Source organism: Chiloscyllium plagiosum, chromosome 9, assembly GCF_004010195.1.
Source record: "Chiloscyllium plagiosum isolate BGI_BamShark_2017 chromosome 9, ASM401019v2, whole genome shotgun sequence".
NCBI lineage: Eukaryota > Metazoa > Chordata > Chondrichthyes > Orectolobiformes > Hemiscylliidae > Chiloscyllium > Chiloscyllium plagiosum.
In genome coordinates this window covers 8,035,473-8,054,472 of record NC_057718.1, presented here as the reverse complement: position 1 = coordinate 8,054,472, position 19,000 = coordinate 8,035,473, and the positions used below count along the sequence as shown (strand labels likewise).

Sequence of the window (19,000 nt, the reverse complement as noted above, 5' to 3'; positions counted from 1 at the left end):
GTTGGGAATTCCAGGGTTTGAGCCAGCGACACAACAGCAGCAACATATTGGATTGTAAGGGAATTTGGTGTTCCCCTACTTCTGCTGCCCCTTTGGTTTTCGAGATGGTGGAGGTCTTGGGTTTGGAAGGCGCTGGCTTTGGAGTCTCCATGAGTTAGTGGCTGAGAGGGTCAGCTAGCTTAGAATGCTGGATGTTGGTTTGCACTGCAAAATAGCACCAACAGTATGGGTCCAGTTCCCACACTGGCTGATGTTACCCTGAAGGACTGTCCTTCTCAACCTCTCCCCTTGCCTGAGGTGTGGTGACCTCAGGTTAACCCATCACCAGTCATCTCTCTTTAATGAAGGAGCAACTCTATTGTCCAGTAAAACCATGGCAACGTTACCTTTATTCCATGATGGAGCATTACCAACCTTCTTCCCCAACTGTGACTCTGGTGTAACACATTGTGTTGAAAGCGTTCTTAACAGACTTTTGATGCAAAAATCACACGACATTGGGTTATAGTCCAACAGGTTTATTTGAAACCACGAGCTTGCGGAGCCCTGCTCCTACCTAATGTACCTATCTGAAGAAGGAGCGGGGCTCCAAATAAACCCATGTAATTTTTGACTTTGTCCACTCCAGTCCAACACCAGCACCTCCACATCACGGCTGACATCAATGGAGAGAGAAAGAGAGTTTTGGGTCTAGATGCTGCCAGATCTACTAATGTTCTTCAGGGCCCCCTGATTTTATTTCCGAATTCCAGCATCCACAGTGTTCTGCGTTAACTTTTTGTATTGGGAACTGGCAGAAATACTGAAAGAGGTAGGAAGGTGGACTTGGCCATGATCTTGGAATATGTTGCTGGAAAAGCGCAGCAGGTCAGGAAGCATCCAGGGAGCAGGAGAATCGACGTTTCGGGCATGAGCCCTTCTTCAGGAAGGGTTCATGCCCAAAACGTCGATTCTCCTGCTTCCTGGATGCTGCCTGACCTGCTGCGCTTTTCCAGCAACACATTTTCAGCTCTGATCTCCAGCATCTGCAGTCCTCACTTTCTCCTCGGCCATGATCTTATCAAATGAATGTGCAGGCTAACTCTTCTGTTCTTATGAGTCCATTCAAATACAGATTCTGTTTTTCATAAACGTAGCAATTTATGGAATGGCACTACACATAGAAACATAGAAAATAGGAGGAGCAGTAGGCCATTCAGCCCTTTGACCTCGTCCTGCCATTCAATAGGATTATGGCTGACCATCCAACTCAGTCCCATTTTGCCACTTTCTCCTGATAATCTTTAGTGGAAAAATTCCTGTAACAAACCCAATTGCCTTTTTTTTTCTTTCTATCCCACTCAAAAGTTCATCTTTACAAATCAGAATTATTTTCTGTTTACTGGTTAGGATTCTTCAAAACAACAAAACTGTACCTCGCCGCATTTCCAGATCAATTGATTCCACAAGGTAAGAAATAAATATTTTGCTTTCTATCTTTAGACTGTGTTGTCTTTTTGATTGTAAAACCTTATTAAAAATGCATGCTTACAATAAGTCTCAGGTTTCCCAGCACCAAGATCTAAAAATTGAATTAAAACTGAGTCCCCACCTTCGTAATGCGCAACACAATGAAAAACACATTACACTTAGTTATGCTTTCTTCCTAACTGTAAGTATTTGCAAAGTGATCTCAATCTATGGGAAGATTTGTCACTGGTCTCGTAATCCAGAATCTCAGGCTAGTGTTCCGGAGACATGAATCCTGCCATGACAGATGATGAAATTTGCATTTGATTGAAAAAAGGAATTTAAAAAAATAAATAAATACTCTAATGACAACCATTTAATCAATGTTGATTCCCTAAGAACCCATTTGGTTCACTAAATGCCTGTCAGGGAACAAAATTCTGTCACCTACATCCAGTCCTGACCTGCAGTCCCCACATAATCGACTCTGGGCTGCCATCATAAGTCATTCAGAGATAGTGCTTCAGGACATTTTGATTCCAGTTCAGAAAGCGTCTCCTTTTTTTTTGAATGTTGTGGAGAAAAATATGATGTTAACACTTTTCGTCGTTTGCTCATTAAGGCAGATGTAAGAATGCGATGTTTCAGAGGAGCTACGTGGGAAAAAGAGGCTGGTTGGTTGGCTGGCAAGTCAACTCTAGAGGCTGCACATGTTCATAAAGTGGAGGGGCCTGTTGGACTGGGGTGGACAAAGTTAGAAATCTCACAGCACCAGGTTATAGTCCAACAGGTTCATTTGGAAGCACTAGCTTTTAGTGCGCTGCTCCTTCATCAGGTTGTCCTGCTCCACAACCACCTGATGAAGGAACAGCTCTCTGAAAGCTAGTGCTTCCAAATAAACCTGTCGGACTATAACTGGGTGTTGTGTGATTTTTAACCATACTCATAAAGAGAGACCTGTCCACTTCAGGAAAACATAATAAACATATCCAGGCTTTCTGCTTGCCTTGAATTAAACAAAAACATTTGGGAAAATAGTTCCCTGTTTCATTCTCCATGGTAAAACATTAATCAGTCAAAATCCACTTGCCAACCAATCAGCAACTGTCTCTCATGCAGTAGGACCAGTTGCTGTCTTTGATGTTTGGCATTCTTGCACATGTCCTGATGACTGCGTTTTGACAAGCTTCAACACCATGTCTCTTTTCTCATCAACTCCTAAGTTGTGTACTAACATGCAAAACCTTATTAAAAATGCATGCATATAACTAGTCTCCAGATTTCCCAGCACCAAGTTCACAAGAACAGTTCTAAGAATTAACCTAAAGCCATGTGTCCCCTTTGTCATGCACAACACTATGAAAAGCACGTTAAACTTAATTATGCATTGTTCATAACTAGATAATTGATCTCAGTTCCTCTGTTATTGTGTGCTATTTTCTCTTCAGCTATGAATGCGTGGCCATCTTGTATTACAATATTACCAAAAATGTCTACCTTGAAGAAAGGATAGTCCAAGAGAGGCTGAGAAACACATCTTCAGGCATCGGAAATAACCTTTCCATAGAGTCCATTCAGGTGCAACCTGTAGGTAAGTGAAGAAGTGAGATAATGTCGCGTAACCTGGTCATTGTCTCCAGTGAGAAAATAGATGGAAAAAGCATAGCAGATCAAGCAACGTCAGAAAAGCATGGGAATCGACGTTTTGGACAGGACCCTTCATCAGGACTGCCCATGACGTTGACTCTCCTGCCCTTCTGATGCTGATTGACCTGCTGTGCTTTTTCCAAACTCCACATTTTATCAACTCGTGACTTTCCAGCATCTGCAGTCTTCACTATCTCCAATGAGAGATTAGCCATCAGACGAATGATGGGCTGGGTGGGTTCAAGATCAACCCAGGTTGAAGACTTTTACCCTTGAATAGAGATGTAGGAATGGCCCAGTTGTGGCCTTTAAGATAATGACAGAGTTTGATGGGATAGATATAGAGGTGTAAATTAATGCAATAGGCAAGTTAAAAGAAACATCTGTATCCAGAGAGTGCAGCTTTGTTACCCCCAAAGCATAGTGTTGACAAATAGCACAGCACATTCCCAGGAGAGTTACAAACAGAAAAGATTATATTGCTCACTGTAACAAAAGCATATCATCCTTTGTGTATCCGGATTTCTTGAGATAAATATTGCAATGGTACTTCGGAGTTTCAGCCCGTGATTCTTTAATGACCAAAATACATGGATTCACAAATCCCTTTTTTCTAAAACATTACTGTTTGTGTATTGCTTCTGTTAATGATGTTAGCCATGAATATCCCCCTGTGCTGGATACTTCAAGTCACGCTGTTCTTTATCCACAGTGAACTGTTCCTCAGAAGAAAAACCAGCCCAATATATTTGGAAAGCAGCCAGACCAAGGACCACCCAATATCTGTCCTGTATCGCAAATCAAGAGCAATATGCAAGCAGAAGCTGGTAGTTAATTAGATTCTTTTTTTAAACCATAGATTACAGCGATTTTAAAAAGTGGCAATATTCTGGGGATCTTTTTGAGACCCTCCAACCGCATGACATCAATGTCACCTTCACCAGTTTCTTCCTCTCACCTTCCCCGACCTCATGGGAGTTTTCCATCGGCCTCCAAACAGTTCCAGAGATGTAGAGGAAAGGATTACAAAGATGATTCCGGAATAGGAGCGAGAGTAATAGAGTAGTTATTATGGGGGACTTTAACTTTCCAAATATTGACTGGAAATACTATCATTTGAGTACTTTAGATGGGTCAGTTTTTGTCCAATATGTGCAGGAGAGTTTCCTGCCAAAGTATGTAGACAGACCAACAAAGGGCGAGGCCATATTGAATTTGGTACTGGGGAATGAACCCAGCCAGGAGTTAGATTTGGAGGTAGGCGAACACTTTGGTGATAGTGACCACAATTTGGTTATGCTTACTTTAGCAATGGAAAGGGATAGGTATATACCACAGGGCAAGAGTTATAACTGGAGGAAAGGCAATTATGATGCAATTAAGCAAGATTTAGGATGGGGAAGGAAACTGCAGGGGATGGGCACAATTGAAATGTGGAGCTTATTTAAGGAACAGCTACTGCTTGTCCTTGATAAGTATGTACATGTCAGGCAGGGAGGAAGTGGTCGAGTGACGGAGCCGTGGTTTACTAAGGAAGTTGAATCTCTTGTCAAGAGAAAGAAGATGGCTCATGTTAGGATGAGATGTGAAGGTTCAGTCAGGGTGCTTTTGAGTTACAAGTTAGCCAGGAAAGACCTAAAGAGAGAACTAGGAAGAGCAAGGAGGGGACATAAGAAGTCATTGGCAGATAGGATGAAGGAAAACCCTAAGGCTTTCTATAGGTATATCTAGAATAAAAGAATGACTAGAGAAAGATTAGGACCAATCAAAGACAGTAGTGGGAAGTTGTGCGTGGAGTTTGAGCAGATAGGAGAAACACTAAATAAATATTTTTCATCAGTATTCACACTGGATAAAGACAATGTTGTTGAGGAGTGGTGTAGTGCTGGAAAAGCACAGCAGGTCAGTCAGTATCCTTGCTCTTCCTAGTTCTCTCCTTAGGTCTTTCCTGGCTAACTTGTAACTCAAAAGCACCCTGACTGAACCTTCACATCTCATCCTAACATGAGCCATCTTCTTCCTCTTGACAAGAGATTCAACTTCCTTAATAAACCACGGCTCCGTCACTCGACCACTTCCTCCCTGCCTGACATGATTCCTGATGAAGGGCTGATGCCTGAAACGTTGATTCTCCTGCTCCTCGGATGCTGCCTGACCTGCTGTGCTTTTCCAGCATCACACTCTCGACTCTGATCTCCAGCATCTGCAGTCCTCACTTTCTCCAAATGTTGTCAGGGAAAATACTGAGATACAGGCGACTAGAATAGATGGGATTGAGGTTCACAAACTGCAGGTGTTAGCAATTCTGGAAAGTGTGAACATAGATAAATCCCCTGGGCCTGATGGGATTTATCTTTAGGATTCCCTGGGAAGCCAGGGAAGAGATTGCCAAGCCTTTGGCTTTGATCTTTATGTTGTCATTGTCTACAGAAATAGTGCCAGAAGACTGGAGGATAGCAAATGTTGCCCACTTGTTCAAGAACGGGAGGAGAGACAACCCTGATCATTACAGACCAGAGAGCCTGACTTTGGTTCTGGGTAAAGTGTTAGAAAAGCTTATAAAAGATACGATTTATAATCATCAAGAAAGGAATTAGTTGATTAGGGATAGTCAAAATGGTTTTGTGAAGGGTAGGTCATGTCTCACAAACCTTACTGAGTTCTTTGAGAAGGTGATCAAACAGGTGGATGAGGGTAAAGCAGTTGATGTGGTGTATATGGATTTCAGTAAGGGGTTTGATAAAGTTTCCCACAGTACGCTATTGCACAAAATACAGAGACATGGAATTGAGGGTGATTAAGCGGTTTGGATCAGAAATTGGCAAGCTGAAAGAAGACAGAAGGTTGATCATCCTGAAATTCAGTTACTGTAGTGTATAGCAAGGATCTGTTTTGAGGCCACTGCTGATTGTCATTTTTATAAATGACCTAGATGGATTTGTAAATGTACGGATGACATGCACAGTGGAGTTGTGGACAGTGTTGAAGGATGTTGCAGGTTACAGAGGGACATAGATAAACTGCCGAGCTGGGCTGAGAGATGGCAAATGGAGTTTAATGCGGAAAAGTGTGAGGTGATTCACTTTGAAAGGAGTAACAGGAATGCAGAGCACTGGGCGAATGGTAAGATTCTTGGTACTGTAGATGAGCAGAGAGATCTCAGTGTCCATGTACACAGATCCCTGAAAGTTGCCACCAAGGTTAATAGGGTTGTTAAGAAGGCATACATTGTGTTAGCTTTATTGGTAGGGGGAGATTGAGTTTCTGAGCCATGAGGTCATGCTTCAGCTGTACAACACACTGGTAAGGCCGCACTTGGAGTATTGTGTACAGTTCTGGTTACTGCATTATAGGAAGGATGTGGAAGCTTTGGAAAGGGTTCAGAGGAGATTTACTAAGATGTTGCCTGGTATGAATGCAGGGTCTTATGAGGAAAGACTGAGGGACTTGAGGCTGTTTTCATTAGAGAGAAGAAGGTTGAGAGGTGACTTATTGAGACATATAAGATAATCAGAGGGTTAGATAGGGTGGACAGTGAGAGCCTTTTTCCTCAGATGGTGATGGCAAGCATGAGGGGACATAGCTTTAAATTGAGGGGTGATAGATATAGGACAGATGTCAGACGTCGTTGCTTTACTCAGAGAGTAGTAGAGGCATGGAGTGCCCTGCCTTCAACAGTAGTACACTCGCCAACTTTAAGGGCATTTGGCAAGCATGAGGGGACATAGCTTTAAATTGAGGGGTGATAGATATAGGACAGATGTCAGACGTCGTTGCTTTACTCAGAGAGTAGTAGAGGCATGGAGTGCCCTGCCCGCAACAGTAGTAGACTCGCCAACTTTAAGGGCATTTAAATCGTCATTGGATAAACATATGGATGAAAATGGAATAGTATAGGTTAGATGGGCTTCAGATTGGTTCCACAGGTCAGCACAACATTGAGGGCTGAAAGGCCTGTACTGTGCTCTAATGTTCTATGTTCTCCAATCCCAAATCCAACCGTCCAACTCGGTACAGCTCTCTTGAGCTGTCCTAGGATCAGCTCAACTTTGCATTTCTACAAGTGACATTCTAACTCATCTAGTCTGAACCATCTTACAGAATCCAGGAGTTTGTTGAGATTGGTTTTCTTTCTCAATTCGTTCATTCCAATTATTGGAAAACCTTTCAGTGAAATGCCTCCAGGTTTTTGTTCCTAAGCCTCTTATTTCTGAAAGAGGTGGCTTCAGTTTATGTGGTTGATGATATGAGGAGATGGTGGTAATCCCATGTGTCTGCTGCCCTTGTCCTTCTTGATGGTAAGAATTGTAGGTTTGGAAGGTGGTGTTGAAGAAGCCTTGATGAGTTGCTATAGTACATCTAGTAGCTCGTACACACTGCTGTCTCTGCACGTCAGAGATGGAGGAAGTAAATTGTTAAGGTCTTAGATGAAGCACCAGTCAAGTGGGCTACTTTGTCCTGGATGTTGGAAAACTGTAGAGTGTGGTTTGGAGCTGTCTTCATCCAAGCAAGAGGAGTGACTTGTGCCTAGCCGATGGTGGACAGGCTTTGAGGAATTGGGACATGAGCTCCTTGCAGAGTTCCCAGCCTCTGCCTTGCTCTTTTAACTACCTTATTACCTGCCTGTGTCTGTGTCAACTCAACAAAATCAGTGACAACCATTTGTGGGTTCAGTTCTCCAGGCCATGCCTTGATTGATCAGACTCAACCTATTTGGTTTAAACAAATCCTGGCGGTTAACTGTCAATCAGCATTAATGTGTGCATACTCCATGGCAACACCTCTACTAATCCGAGTACACTTCCCAAGAATCAGGACTCTTCTCTTATGGAGAATAAATGGCTTTCTCCTCGAATTGGCATTCTTGCAAGTTGTCCTGATGAGGAAGAATGAGAGGTTTTGACAAACTGACTTTTTTAAAGCAATACTCAAGTTCTGAAGCACTTTTTCAATTTTATGTTTTCACTTGTTTGCTAGTTTCTTCGGGATTTGTATACATGGAGTAATATTTTCCTTCTGGTCTGTCCAGCCTTTTAAACATGCAGAACTACACATCTTTCTGGGAACCGCCTGACCTGAGAAACTGTTCGCTGGTTACAAACAACAGCACCTTGGAAAACCTTCCACCTGTTTCCGCAGGTAATTATTACGGGATTCGGCTTCTTCAGGAAGAGTCTCGTTCACAACAAGAAAGGGCAGGAAGATCCCATGTGGATCTGTGGTGGGCCCATTGATAGAACTTCAATGTAAGATTGGGTCAGGGAGGATTACTATTGAGAGACCAATGCGACCATGGGCAGGATTAATCTACATAGTGCAGCTCCGATGGTTAAATAGTGTCCATTTTTTCCCCTTCCTTCTTACACAGGATGTGAATATTGTTGGCAAGACCCATTATTCCTCCCCATTCCCAATTCCCCTTGGTTTATTTGAGCCCTTTCAGATTTGTCAGTGAGTTCTCGGGATGTGATCAAGAGATCATGTTTGCCTCAGAACAAGAAGAGTTCCTGAAAATTCAATATCATTGGACCCTCTATTATCCAGTAATAATTCCCCATCAATATCCATTCCCCAACATTTCCATTCATCACCAATTGTTAGCAGTGACCAACTTGTATTATGGTCAAGGATGGTTACTTCAATAACGATGCTGATGAAGTTCCTGTGGTCATGTTGTACACAGACTCTATGCCAGGTACATCACAGTACCACATCAAAGTGCTCACACTGTGATACATACTCTTCCATGAGGGTAGGTACGTACAAACAGAGGCTTGGTTAGCTTGGATGGCTGGTTAGCAATGCAGAGTGATGCCAGCATCAGGGGTTCAGTTGCTGTAAGGTTATTGTGAAGGACTCTCCTTCTGAACCTCTTCCCTCACCTGATGCATGATGACTGTCAGCTTAAACATACCACTAGTTCATAAGATGTAGGAGCAGAATTAGGCCATTTGGCCCATTTGAATCTGCTCTGCCATTCAGTCAAGGCTGATATGCTTCTCACCCCCATTTTCCTGCCTTCTCTCCATCGACCTATTACCAACTAAAGATCTGTCTAACTCCTCCTTACATGCACCAGTGGTCTCTCTCTAATGGGAGTGGCCACAATGACCTTCTGGGACTATGGTGCCTTTGCCTTATACATAGAAACTGCACCAGAGGTTTATCTGAACAGACTGATTAAAACTATCTACACGCATGCAGCATTCTGAAGTGCTCACATGAACCTTGCACAGATTTGCAAAGATTTCAATGTGCAGCTTGTTACTGTGGTCCAGCTGCATTCGAGATGTGTTCCAGAATCCGGTGCTGTCCTTCCTCTGCTGCTGCTCAGCTACGGTCTCCTTTAACCCTTTCTTCCTTGATCATCCCCTGCAGACAACGCGGCAGAGGTGGCCAGTCAGCTCCTCGATTTCTCCGCGGATGGGAATCTTACCCAGGACCAAGTGGTTAAGCTGGTGGAAACTCTGAATCAGATAGTGATCGTGTCGGACATCAACTCCACATTGGCATCCACAGTGCTGTCAGTTCTGTCCAATATTCTTTCAAGCTCAGATGAGGCACTGGCCACATCTTCCCAAGTGTAAGTACTCACTCTGGGAAGTGCAATCTATCGATTTGTACTCGCACCTTTCCAGTGGGAACTGTTTGTCCTCACGCCTCTTCTGACTGAGAAGCTGCAGGAGATATGACCAGCCACAGCATGGCCCGATTTGATTCCTTCCCATTGTTGGAATTTTCTTGTCCTCTTTAGTCTCCTGCACAGTCACACATGCACACACACAAACATACACACAGACGTGTAAACACACACGCAGACATGTAAACAAACACACAGACACATGAAAAACATACACACAGACCCATGCACTATTACACACAGACACATAAACAGACCATACACAGACACATGAACAAACACACAGACACAGATATGGATACGTGCATATACACACACACAAGCACAGATGCGCACACACATACACACACACACACACACAAATACAGACATGCCAAGACATACAGAGATACACAGACACATGCACTTGCACACGTATGTTCAGAGTTTGACACATACTTGTGTAACGGGGAAACACTGCTGTTAACCTGTGCATAGCAAATCTAGAGTGGCAGCAATGGGATCAAAACTGAGTGACTTGTTCAGTGCTGTCATGCTGGCTAAAGGATGAATATTTCTCAGGACAAAGTTAAAAATCACACATCACCAGGTTATAGTCCAACAGGTTTATTTGGAAGCACTAGCTTTCGGAGCGACGCTCCTTCACCAGGTGGTTGTGATCATATGACACAGAATGTATAGCAAAAGGGTTACAGTGTCATGGAGTTGTAATGATATATTAAACAACTTTAGTTTACAGTGTCATGGAGTTGTAATGATATATTAAACAACTTTAGTTAAAAATCACACAACACCAGATTATAGTCCAACAGGTTTAATTGGAAGCACTAGCTTTCGGAGTGACGCTCCTTCATCAGGTGGTAGTGGAGGGCTCAATCCCAACACACAGAATTTATAGCAAAACTTTACAGTGTGATGTAACTGAAATTATACATTGAAAAATTGATTGTCTGTTAAGCCTTTCATTTGTTAGAATACAGTGATCGACATGAAAGAAGTGAAACTATCACTGTACTCTAACAGATGAAAGGCTTATCAGAAATCAATTTTTCAATGTATAATTTCAGTTACATCACACTGTAAATTTTTGCTATAAATTCTGTGTGTTAGGATTGAGCCCTCCACTACCACCTGATGAAGGAGCGTCACCCCGAAAGCTAGTGTGCTTCCAATTAAACCTGTTGGACTATAACCTGGTGTTGTGTGATTTTTAACTTTGTACACCCCAGTCCAACACCGGCAACTCCAAATCATGACCAGGTTATAGTTCTCAAACAAATTTAGATTAAGTCTTTCATCTTTTAGAATGGGATATGGTGGTTTCGGTTCTTTAATATGTAAATCCCAGAATTACATTCTCAAGGTGGTGTCAGTTTATCTAATAATAGGTGTCATTGCAGTTCAGACAATGCATTAAATGTGTGAAGGTAATGTCTGTACCAATGTTGAGTCAATTCTATTCCGAAAGTGGGGCTGACAGAATCTGACATGGATTTATGCTGTTATTGAGCATAATCAAATGTAATTCTGAAAATACAAATTCACCCCATAAACATATATGTTTGTGCATGCAGGAGAGACAGAGTGAGAGTGTGCATGTGGGTGTGAGTGCATGTGAAAAAGTTTTTGTGTAAGCTTCAAATGTGTGTGTTAGTGTGATGGGGTATAAACCAGTGAGGGTGCGCGTGTGTGGGGTGAGTGCAAGAGTGCATATGAGAGAGAACTTGTGAATGAGAGAGGATCTGTGTGAGAGTGTGAGTATGTAGGAGTGTGTGTGTGTGTGTGTTTGTCTGTCTGTCTGTGTGTTGTATGGGGGTCATTGTGTTGTGTTTGAGTGTGTGTGTCTGTGTCATCTCCCTACAGCCATTCCCTATGGACAAGCCCTACAGGTACACAGGATCTGTTCAGATGAGGAGTGCTCAAGGGTGCCCTCATAAGAACAGGGTATGATGCTCAACTCATCGACCGCCAGTTCTGATGTGCCACAGCAAGGAACCGTAATGACCTCCTCAGGACACAAGACACATGCTGCAACCGACAGGGTATCTTTCGTTGTCCAGTGCTTCCCAGGAGCCAAACACTACGCCATGTTCTTCACGGCCTGCAATATGTTATCAATGAGGATGAACACCTTGCCACGACCTTCCCCAAGCCTACACTGCTCGCCTTTAAACAACCATCAAAACTCAAACAGATCATTGTTCGCAGCAAACTGCCTGATTTTCAGGCCAATACCATACAACCTTGTCACGGTAGATGCTGCAAGACGTGTCAGAGTGTCGACATGGATACCATCATTACACATGGGGACACCTCCCATTATATATGCAGCAGGTACTCATGTGACTCAGCCAACGTTGTCATACTCTGCAGGCAGGGAGACTTAGCGAGACTGAACAGATGCCAAAACAATGGATGAATGGGCACCACGCAATGATCACCAGACAGGAGTGTTCCCTCCCAGCCAGGGAACGCTTCAGCGTTCCAGGACATTTAACCTCGGACCTTCGGGTGAACATTCTCCAAGGTGGACTTCGGGACAGGCAACAACGCAAAGTGGTCGAGCAGAGGCTGATAGCCAACTTCGGTACCCAGGGGATGGCCTCAACTGGGACCTTGGGTTCATGTCACACTACAGATAAATCCCCTGCGCTATACACTCACTCTCACACACATACAGACGTATACACACACACACACTCCTACATACTCTCACACTCACACAGACCCTCTCTCATTCATAAGCTCTCTCTCATACGCACACACATGCACCTCAAGCACCCATCCCCACGCACGCACCCTCTCACTGACTTATACCCCATCATACTAACACACACACTTGACCAAGCTTACACACACACTTTTTCACATGCTTCCAGTCACATGCACACACCCACTCTGTCTCTCTCCTGCATGCACACACATATGTTTATGGTGTGAATTTGTATTTGCAGAATTAGATTTGATTTTGCTCAATAACAGCATAAATCCATGTCAGATTCTGTAAGCCCCACTTTCGGAATAGAATTGACTCAACATTGGTACAGACATTACCTTCACACATTTAATGCATTGTCTGAGCCACAATGACACCTATTATTAGATAAACTGACACCATCTTGAGAATGTAATTCTTTACATATTAAAGAACTGAAACCACCATATCCCATTCTAAAAGATGAAAGACGTAACCTAAATTAGTTTGAGAACTATAACCTGGTGATGTGTGATTTTTAACTAAAGTTGTTTAATATATCATTACAACTCCACGACACTGTAACCCTTTTGCTATACATTCTGTGTCGTATGGTCACAACCACCTGATGAAGGAGCAGCACTCCGAAAGCTAGTGCTTCCAAATAAACCTGTTGGACTATAACCCGGTGTTGTATGATTTTTAACTTTGTCCACCCCAGTCCAACACCGGCATCTCCAAATTATATTTCCCAGGAGTTGGGGAGGAACTAACGCCCCCATCCCAACCTCTCACGCCTTGCTGCCCCCTCCCCCACTGTCACCATCAGACTCTTTGAAAGTACAATGCATTTTGTTACTTACCTGAGAGGACAGGCAGGAGCCCTTCCTTTCCGTTCATGTCCCAACACAGTTTACATAAAGTGAAGTGCAGGTGACTGGAAGTCCATCAGCCAAGGTACCCACAGCAAGCTCTCACAAACCACAGGGAAGGAACTGACTGGGTCATCTACCTCAGTCATGTTGGCTCCAAGATAAATATTGGAGGGTACACTGGCTGAGAGCTGCGCTCTAATTTATTGAAATGATGCCTTTATAATCTTACGAGCCCACCAGAGAGGGCAGACCCTTTATCAGAAAGATATTGTCTCTGCCAGTACAGCACTGGCACAGCACCTCACTAAGAATGCCTGCTCGCTCCTCGTCCTCAAATCTCCAGGCAGGGACTGCAACTCACTGCCCATCCAACTGAGGCTATATCCTAAACACAACACTCATCACATTTCTGCCTTACGATTTATAAGGCCATGATTTATGTAAGCCATTCAGCCCATCGAGTCTGCTCTGCCATTCACTGAGGTCATGGCTGATCAGATTATCCTCCCCTCCGCATTCCTGCCTTTTGCCCACCCACTCCTGGTTAAACATCTGTCTCTCACAATCTTGAAAACACTTAATGACCCAGCCTCAACAGCCCTCTGTGGTCACGAATTCCACAGATTCGCAGCCCTCTGAGAGAAGCAATCCTTCCTCAGCTCTGCCCCTCCTCTGGCCCCCTCCTTACTCTAACATGATGCCCTCTGGTCATAAGGGCCCCCCCCCCAAGCTGTTCACGGTGTTGCAGTTGCGGCCTGACTAGTTTTCTTTTTTTTGTGCAGAGCTTTGAGGACCCTAGATGCATTGACGGTCAAGATGATCTTCAGTGGGTCATCAGTGAGTATCAGCAAACGAAACGTAGCCATTGGGATCTCCGCTGTCAACTCCACAAATTACACTGGCACTTCCTTCACTGTGGGATCCCAGAATGGAGACTCGGAGCTTGAGGTAAGGCACTGTGACCGGAACAGGCAACATGATGTTGTCAGGGTTTGAGCTACCCTGCGAGCGGCTGGAATTGGCTGGGGCTATTTTCCCTGGAGCGTCGGAGGCTGAGCGGTGACCTCATAGAGGTTTGTATAAAATCATAAAGGGTGTGGATAGGGTAAATAGACAAGGTCTTTTCGCTGGGGTGGGTGAGTCCAGAACTAGAGGGCATAGGTTTAGGGTGAGAAGGGAAACGTTTGCAAGGGACCTAAGGGGCAACCTTTTCATGCAGAGGGTGGTACGGGTATGGAATGAGCTGCCAGAGGAAGTGATGGAGTCTGGTACAATTACAGCATTTAACAGACATTTGGATAGGTACATGAATAGGAAGGGTATAGAGGGATATGGGCCATGTGCTGGCAAATGGGACTAAATTAGGTTGGGATATTTGATCAGCATGGATGAGTTGGACTGAAGTGGCTGTTTTCGTGCTGTACATGTCTATGACTCTATGTGGAGGACATCACTCATTGCAAACATTTATTTTAAATTCAATGGAAGCCAATGTTTATCACCCATTAGGAATTGCTCTTAGAAAGGTGGTGGTAAGTCCCCTTGTTGCAAAATGCCAAGGGGTTTGCTAGGCCATTTGAGAGAGTAGGTAAATGTCAGTATCATTGCTGAGAGGAGATTAGGGCAGCATATTGGCTCAGTGGTTAGCACTGCTGCCTCACAGTGCCAGGGATTCGGGTTTGATTCCAGCCTCAGGCACCTGTCTATGTGAAGCTTCCACGTTCTCCCTGTGTCTGCGTGAGTTTCCTCCCACACTTCAAAGATGTACTGGTTAGGTGGATTCACTATGTTGAATTTCCCACAGTGTCCAGGAATGTGCAGGCTAAATGCATTGGCCATGATAAATATGAACTAATGCGCATAGGGAGGGGGGGGGGCTGGGTCTGGGTGGGATGCTCCTTGGAGGTTTGCTGCAGACTTGATGGACCGAATAGTCTCTTTCTGTACTGTAGGGCTTCTATGATAAAAGGATTTCTTCACTCAGAGAGTTAGAGGTCTGTGGAGTACCCACCTTGAGGGGACTGAGTTGATCAATCTCGTTAGGACTGGGTTAGGTAGAATGTTGGATAGACAACCAAGTCAGGCGTCATGGGAGAGGGGGGAAATAGGCAAGAAAAGGGAATTGAGGCCACAGCCAGATCAGCTGTAACTTTATTGAAGAGTGGAACGGACTCGAGGGGCCGAATGGCCTATTCCTGTTCCTAATTCTTGTTTTATGTGGGCATACAGTCACATGTAGGCCACACCAGATAAGGTTGGCAGATTTCCTTCCCTAAAGGATATTAGTGAACCGTATGGATGCTGATTACCATCAGATTGGTTAAGGTAGTTATTGTTGAGTATCATGTTATTTTTGTCTTTGATTATTTGAATTTAACTTCCCCAGCTGCTTTGGGTGAGATTTAAAATCCCATCATTGAACTATTTTTTCATAGTGTTTGGAGTCTCAACATCACGATATTTGGACAGGATGTTGGTGAGGCCTCTTCTGGAGCACTGTGTATAGTTCTGGTCACCCTGTTATAGGAGGGATATTATCAAACTGGAGAAGGCGCAGAGAATACTTACCAGGATGTTACCAGAACTTGAGGCTTGAGACAAAGGGAAAAGCTGGATAGGCTGCGACTTCTTTCCCTGGAGTGCAGGAGGTTGAGGGCTGACCTTATCGAGGTTTATATTATCCTGAGGGGTACCGATAAGGTGAGCAGTAACGGTCTTTTCCCTACGGTGGGGGAGATCAAAACCTGGAGGGCATATTTTTACAGGGAGAGAAGAAAGGTTTAAAAGGGACCCGAGGTGCAACTATTTCACACTGTGGGTGCTTCATACATAGAGTCATAGAGTCATAGAGATGTACAGTATGGAAACAGACCTTTCGGTCCAACCCGTCCACGCTGACCAGATATCCCAACCCAATCTAGTGCCAGCACCTGGCCTGTATCCTTCCAAACCCTTCCTATTCATATACCCATCCAAATGCCTCTTAAATGTTGCAATTGTACCACATCCTCTGGCAGCTCATTCCAGACACTAACCACCCTCTGTGTGAAAAGGATGCCCCTGAGGTCTCTTTTATATCTTTCCCCTCTCACCCTAAACCTATGCCCTCTAGTTCTGGACTTCCTGACCCTAGGGAAAAGATTTTGCCTATTTACCCTATCCATGCCCCTTATAATTTTGTAAACCTCTATAAGGTCACCCCTCAGCCTCTGACACTATAAGGAAAACAGCCCCAGCCTGTTCAGCCTCTCCCTGTAGCTCAAATCCTCCAACCCTGGCAACATCCTTGTAAATCATTTCTGAACCCTTTCAAGTTTTGCAACATCTTTCCGATAGGAAGGAGACCAGAATTGCACACAATATTCCAACAGTGGCCTAACCAATGTCCTGTACAGCCGCATGGTTATAACATGTAAAACTTATTTGGACAGGTACATAAATATGAGAGGTTTGGAGGAATATGAGCCAAACGCAGACAAGTGGGATTAGTTTAATTTGGGAAATGTGGTTGGCATGGACGAGATGGACCAAAGGGCCTGTTTCTGTGCTGTATGACTCTACGACCAGAGTATGCATGCTTCAGGAATGTCTCTGTCATGATCGGTATAATCATATAATAGGTGCAGTGGTAGTGCCCCTCCTTGTGAGGCAGAAGGCCCAGGTTCAAGTCATACCTGTTGCAGAGGTGTCAGAACATAAGTGGACAGATTGACTGAAAGTACCGATTGCAACCTGGCTGCTATCCCCGCCTTGATGTGTTTCCCCTCTGTGAGTGGTGGGTGGGGAGAGGAGGTGGGAGAGGGCTGGGGGTGATTGATGAGATTACATGCTCTGAACCCATCTGTTGTTGCAGTATGATTAATGCCCCCACCCTTCTTGTCCGCAGCCAAATTTTAATGGGGATCCACATGGCGAAGCCTTGGCAGGGATCACGTTACCACCTGGCCTTTTCGAGCATCTGACAGCCGATGAGCTCAGTATGGTGTCGAGGATTCAGTTCGCTTTCTTCAGTAAAACAGGACTCTTTCAGGTAAGCGAGCCACATTCGGCATGTCTACCTGACGAACGTCGTGCATGAAGATAGATTTCCAAAGCTCCCTCTCCCTTGCCACTATAACTTCATCTCCAATTCTCATCCCCTTCCTCCACCTTTCCTGCCATTGCCTTACATTGTATCCTGGCTGGTGACATTGATACAGTTACCCATCCGGCCTCTCACCCATGGAACCAGTGTACAGCTTGGCGCTAGTGTTTGCCAAGCTTTTGACACATTAGAGGCAGTTCAGCAGAGGCCTATGCAATGGGACAGGGGCCCTGGATAGAAATCAGGAGAAGAACTTCTGCTTCATGTCATTTTCTATCCCTTGGAACACAGAGAGATACATATGAACAACAAATTAGGAGCAGAAGTGGCCCTTTGGCCCCGTCAGTCTGCTGTTTTGACACAATGCCACACGTGAGGCTGCTGAATAAGGTAAGAGGCCCACGGTGTTAGGAGCATGGACAGAGGATTGGCAGAGAGTAGGGATCAAGGGTCTTTTTTCAGGATGGCAGCCGGTGAGTGGAGTTCCACAGGAATCTGCGATGGGACCACTATTCACATGATGCATTAACGATCTGGACAAAGGAATTGAGGGTGTTGCTATTAGGTTTGTAGATGACACAAAGATTGGAGGAGCAGGTAGTATTGAGGAAGTGGGAAGGCTGCAGAAGGACTTGGGCAGACTAGCAATGCGTCAAAGAAATGGCAGATGGAATATAATGTGGGGAAGTTTGAGGTTATACACTTCGGTAGGAAGAATAGAGGCACAGACTATTTTCTAAATGAGGAAAGGATTCGGAAATCTGAAGCACAAAGGGATTTAGGAGCCCTAGTTCAGAATTCTTTTAAGGTTAACATTCAGGTTCAGTTGGCAGTTAGGAAGGCAAATACAATATAAGCGTTCATTTCAAAATGACTAGAGTACAAGACAGAACTGTACTGCTGAGGCTGAATAAGGCTCTGGTCAGACTATGTTTGGAATTTTGTGAGCAGTTTTGGGACCCGTATCTATGGATATGTTGGTATTGGAGACAGTCCAGAGGAGGTTTACAAGAATGATCTTGGGATGAAGGGCTTGTCACATGAGGAGTGGTTGATGACTCTGGGTCTGTACTCACTGGTGTTGAGAAGGATTTGTGGGATCTCATTGAAACTTACAGGATACTGAGAAGCCTGGATAGTGTGGACATGGAGAAGATGTTTAGATCAGAGTGGTGCTGGAAAAGCACAGTAGGTCAGGCAGTATCCGAGGAGCAGGAAAATTGACATTTCGGTACTTTTGCCCGAAACGTCAATTTTCCCTTTTGCCAGAAACGTCAATTTTCCCAGCACTGTCCCCATGGCCTGTCCTACCTGCCAATCTCCCTTCCTACCTATCCGCTCCACCATCCCCTCTGACCTATCACCTCCATCCCCACCCCCAATCACCTATTGTATTCTTTGCTACCTTCCCCCACCCTCCTCTCTGACCTGTCACTTCCATCCCCACCCCCATTCACCTGTTGTACTCTTTGCTACCTTCTCCCCAGCCCCACCTCCTCCCATTTATTTCTCCACCCTGGAGGCTTTTGCCCAAAACGTCGATTTTCCATCCTCATCCATGGAGAAGATGTTTCCAATAATAGGAAGGAATAAGACCCAAGGACATGAAT

The 19,000-nt window shown here is 44.4% G+C and overlaps 1 protein-coding gene across 1 annotated transcript in view; it reads left to right on the top strand.

The window, feature by feature from the left end:
* The window catches only part of adgrg6 (adhesion G protein-coupled receptor G6), a 119,099-nt gene that overhangs the window by 69,767 nt on the left and 30,332 nt on the right, over window positions 1–19,000 (top strand). The window contains exons 10-16 of the mRNA XM_043696747.1: window positions 1,390–1,449; window positions 2,898–3,040; window positions 3,809–3,923; window positions 8,126–8,235; window positions 9,475–9,679; window positions 14,089–14,254; window positions 17,193–17,336. Of these exons, the coding sequence (XP_043552682.1) occupies window positions 1,390–1,449; window positions 2,898–3,040; window positions 3,809–3,923; window positions 8,126–8,235; window positions 9,475–9,679; window positions 14,089–14,254; window positions 17,193–17,336 (943 nt within the window). The remainder of the gene's footprint in view (window positions 1–1,389; window positions 1,450–2,897; window positions 3,041–3,808; window positions 3,924–8,125; window positions 8,236–9,474; window positions 9,680–14,088; window positions 14,255–17,192; window positions 17,337–19,000) is intronic.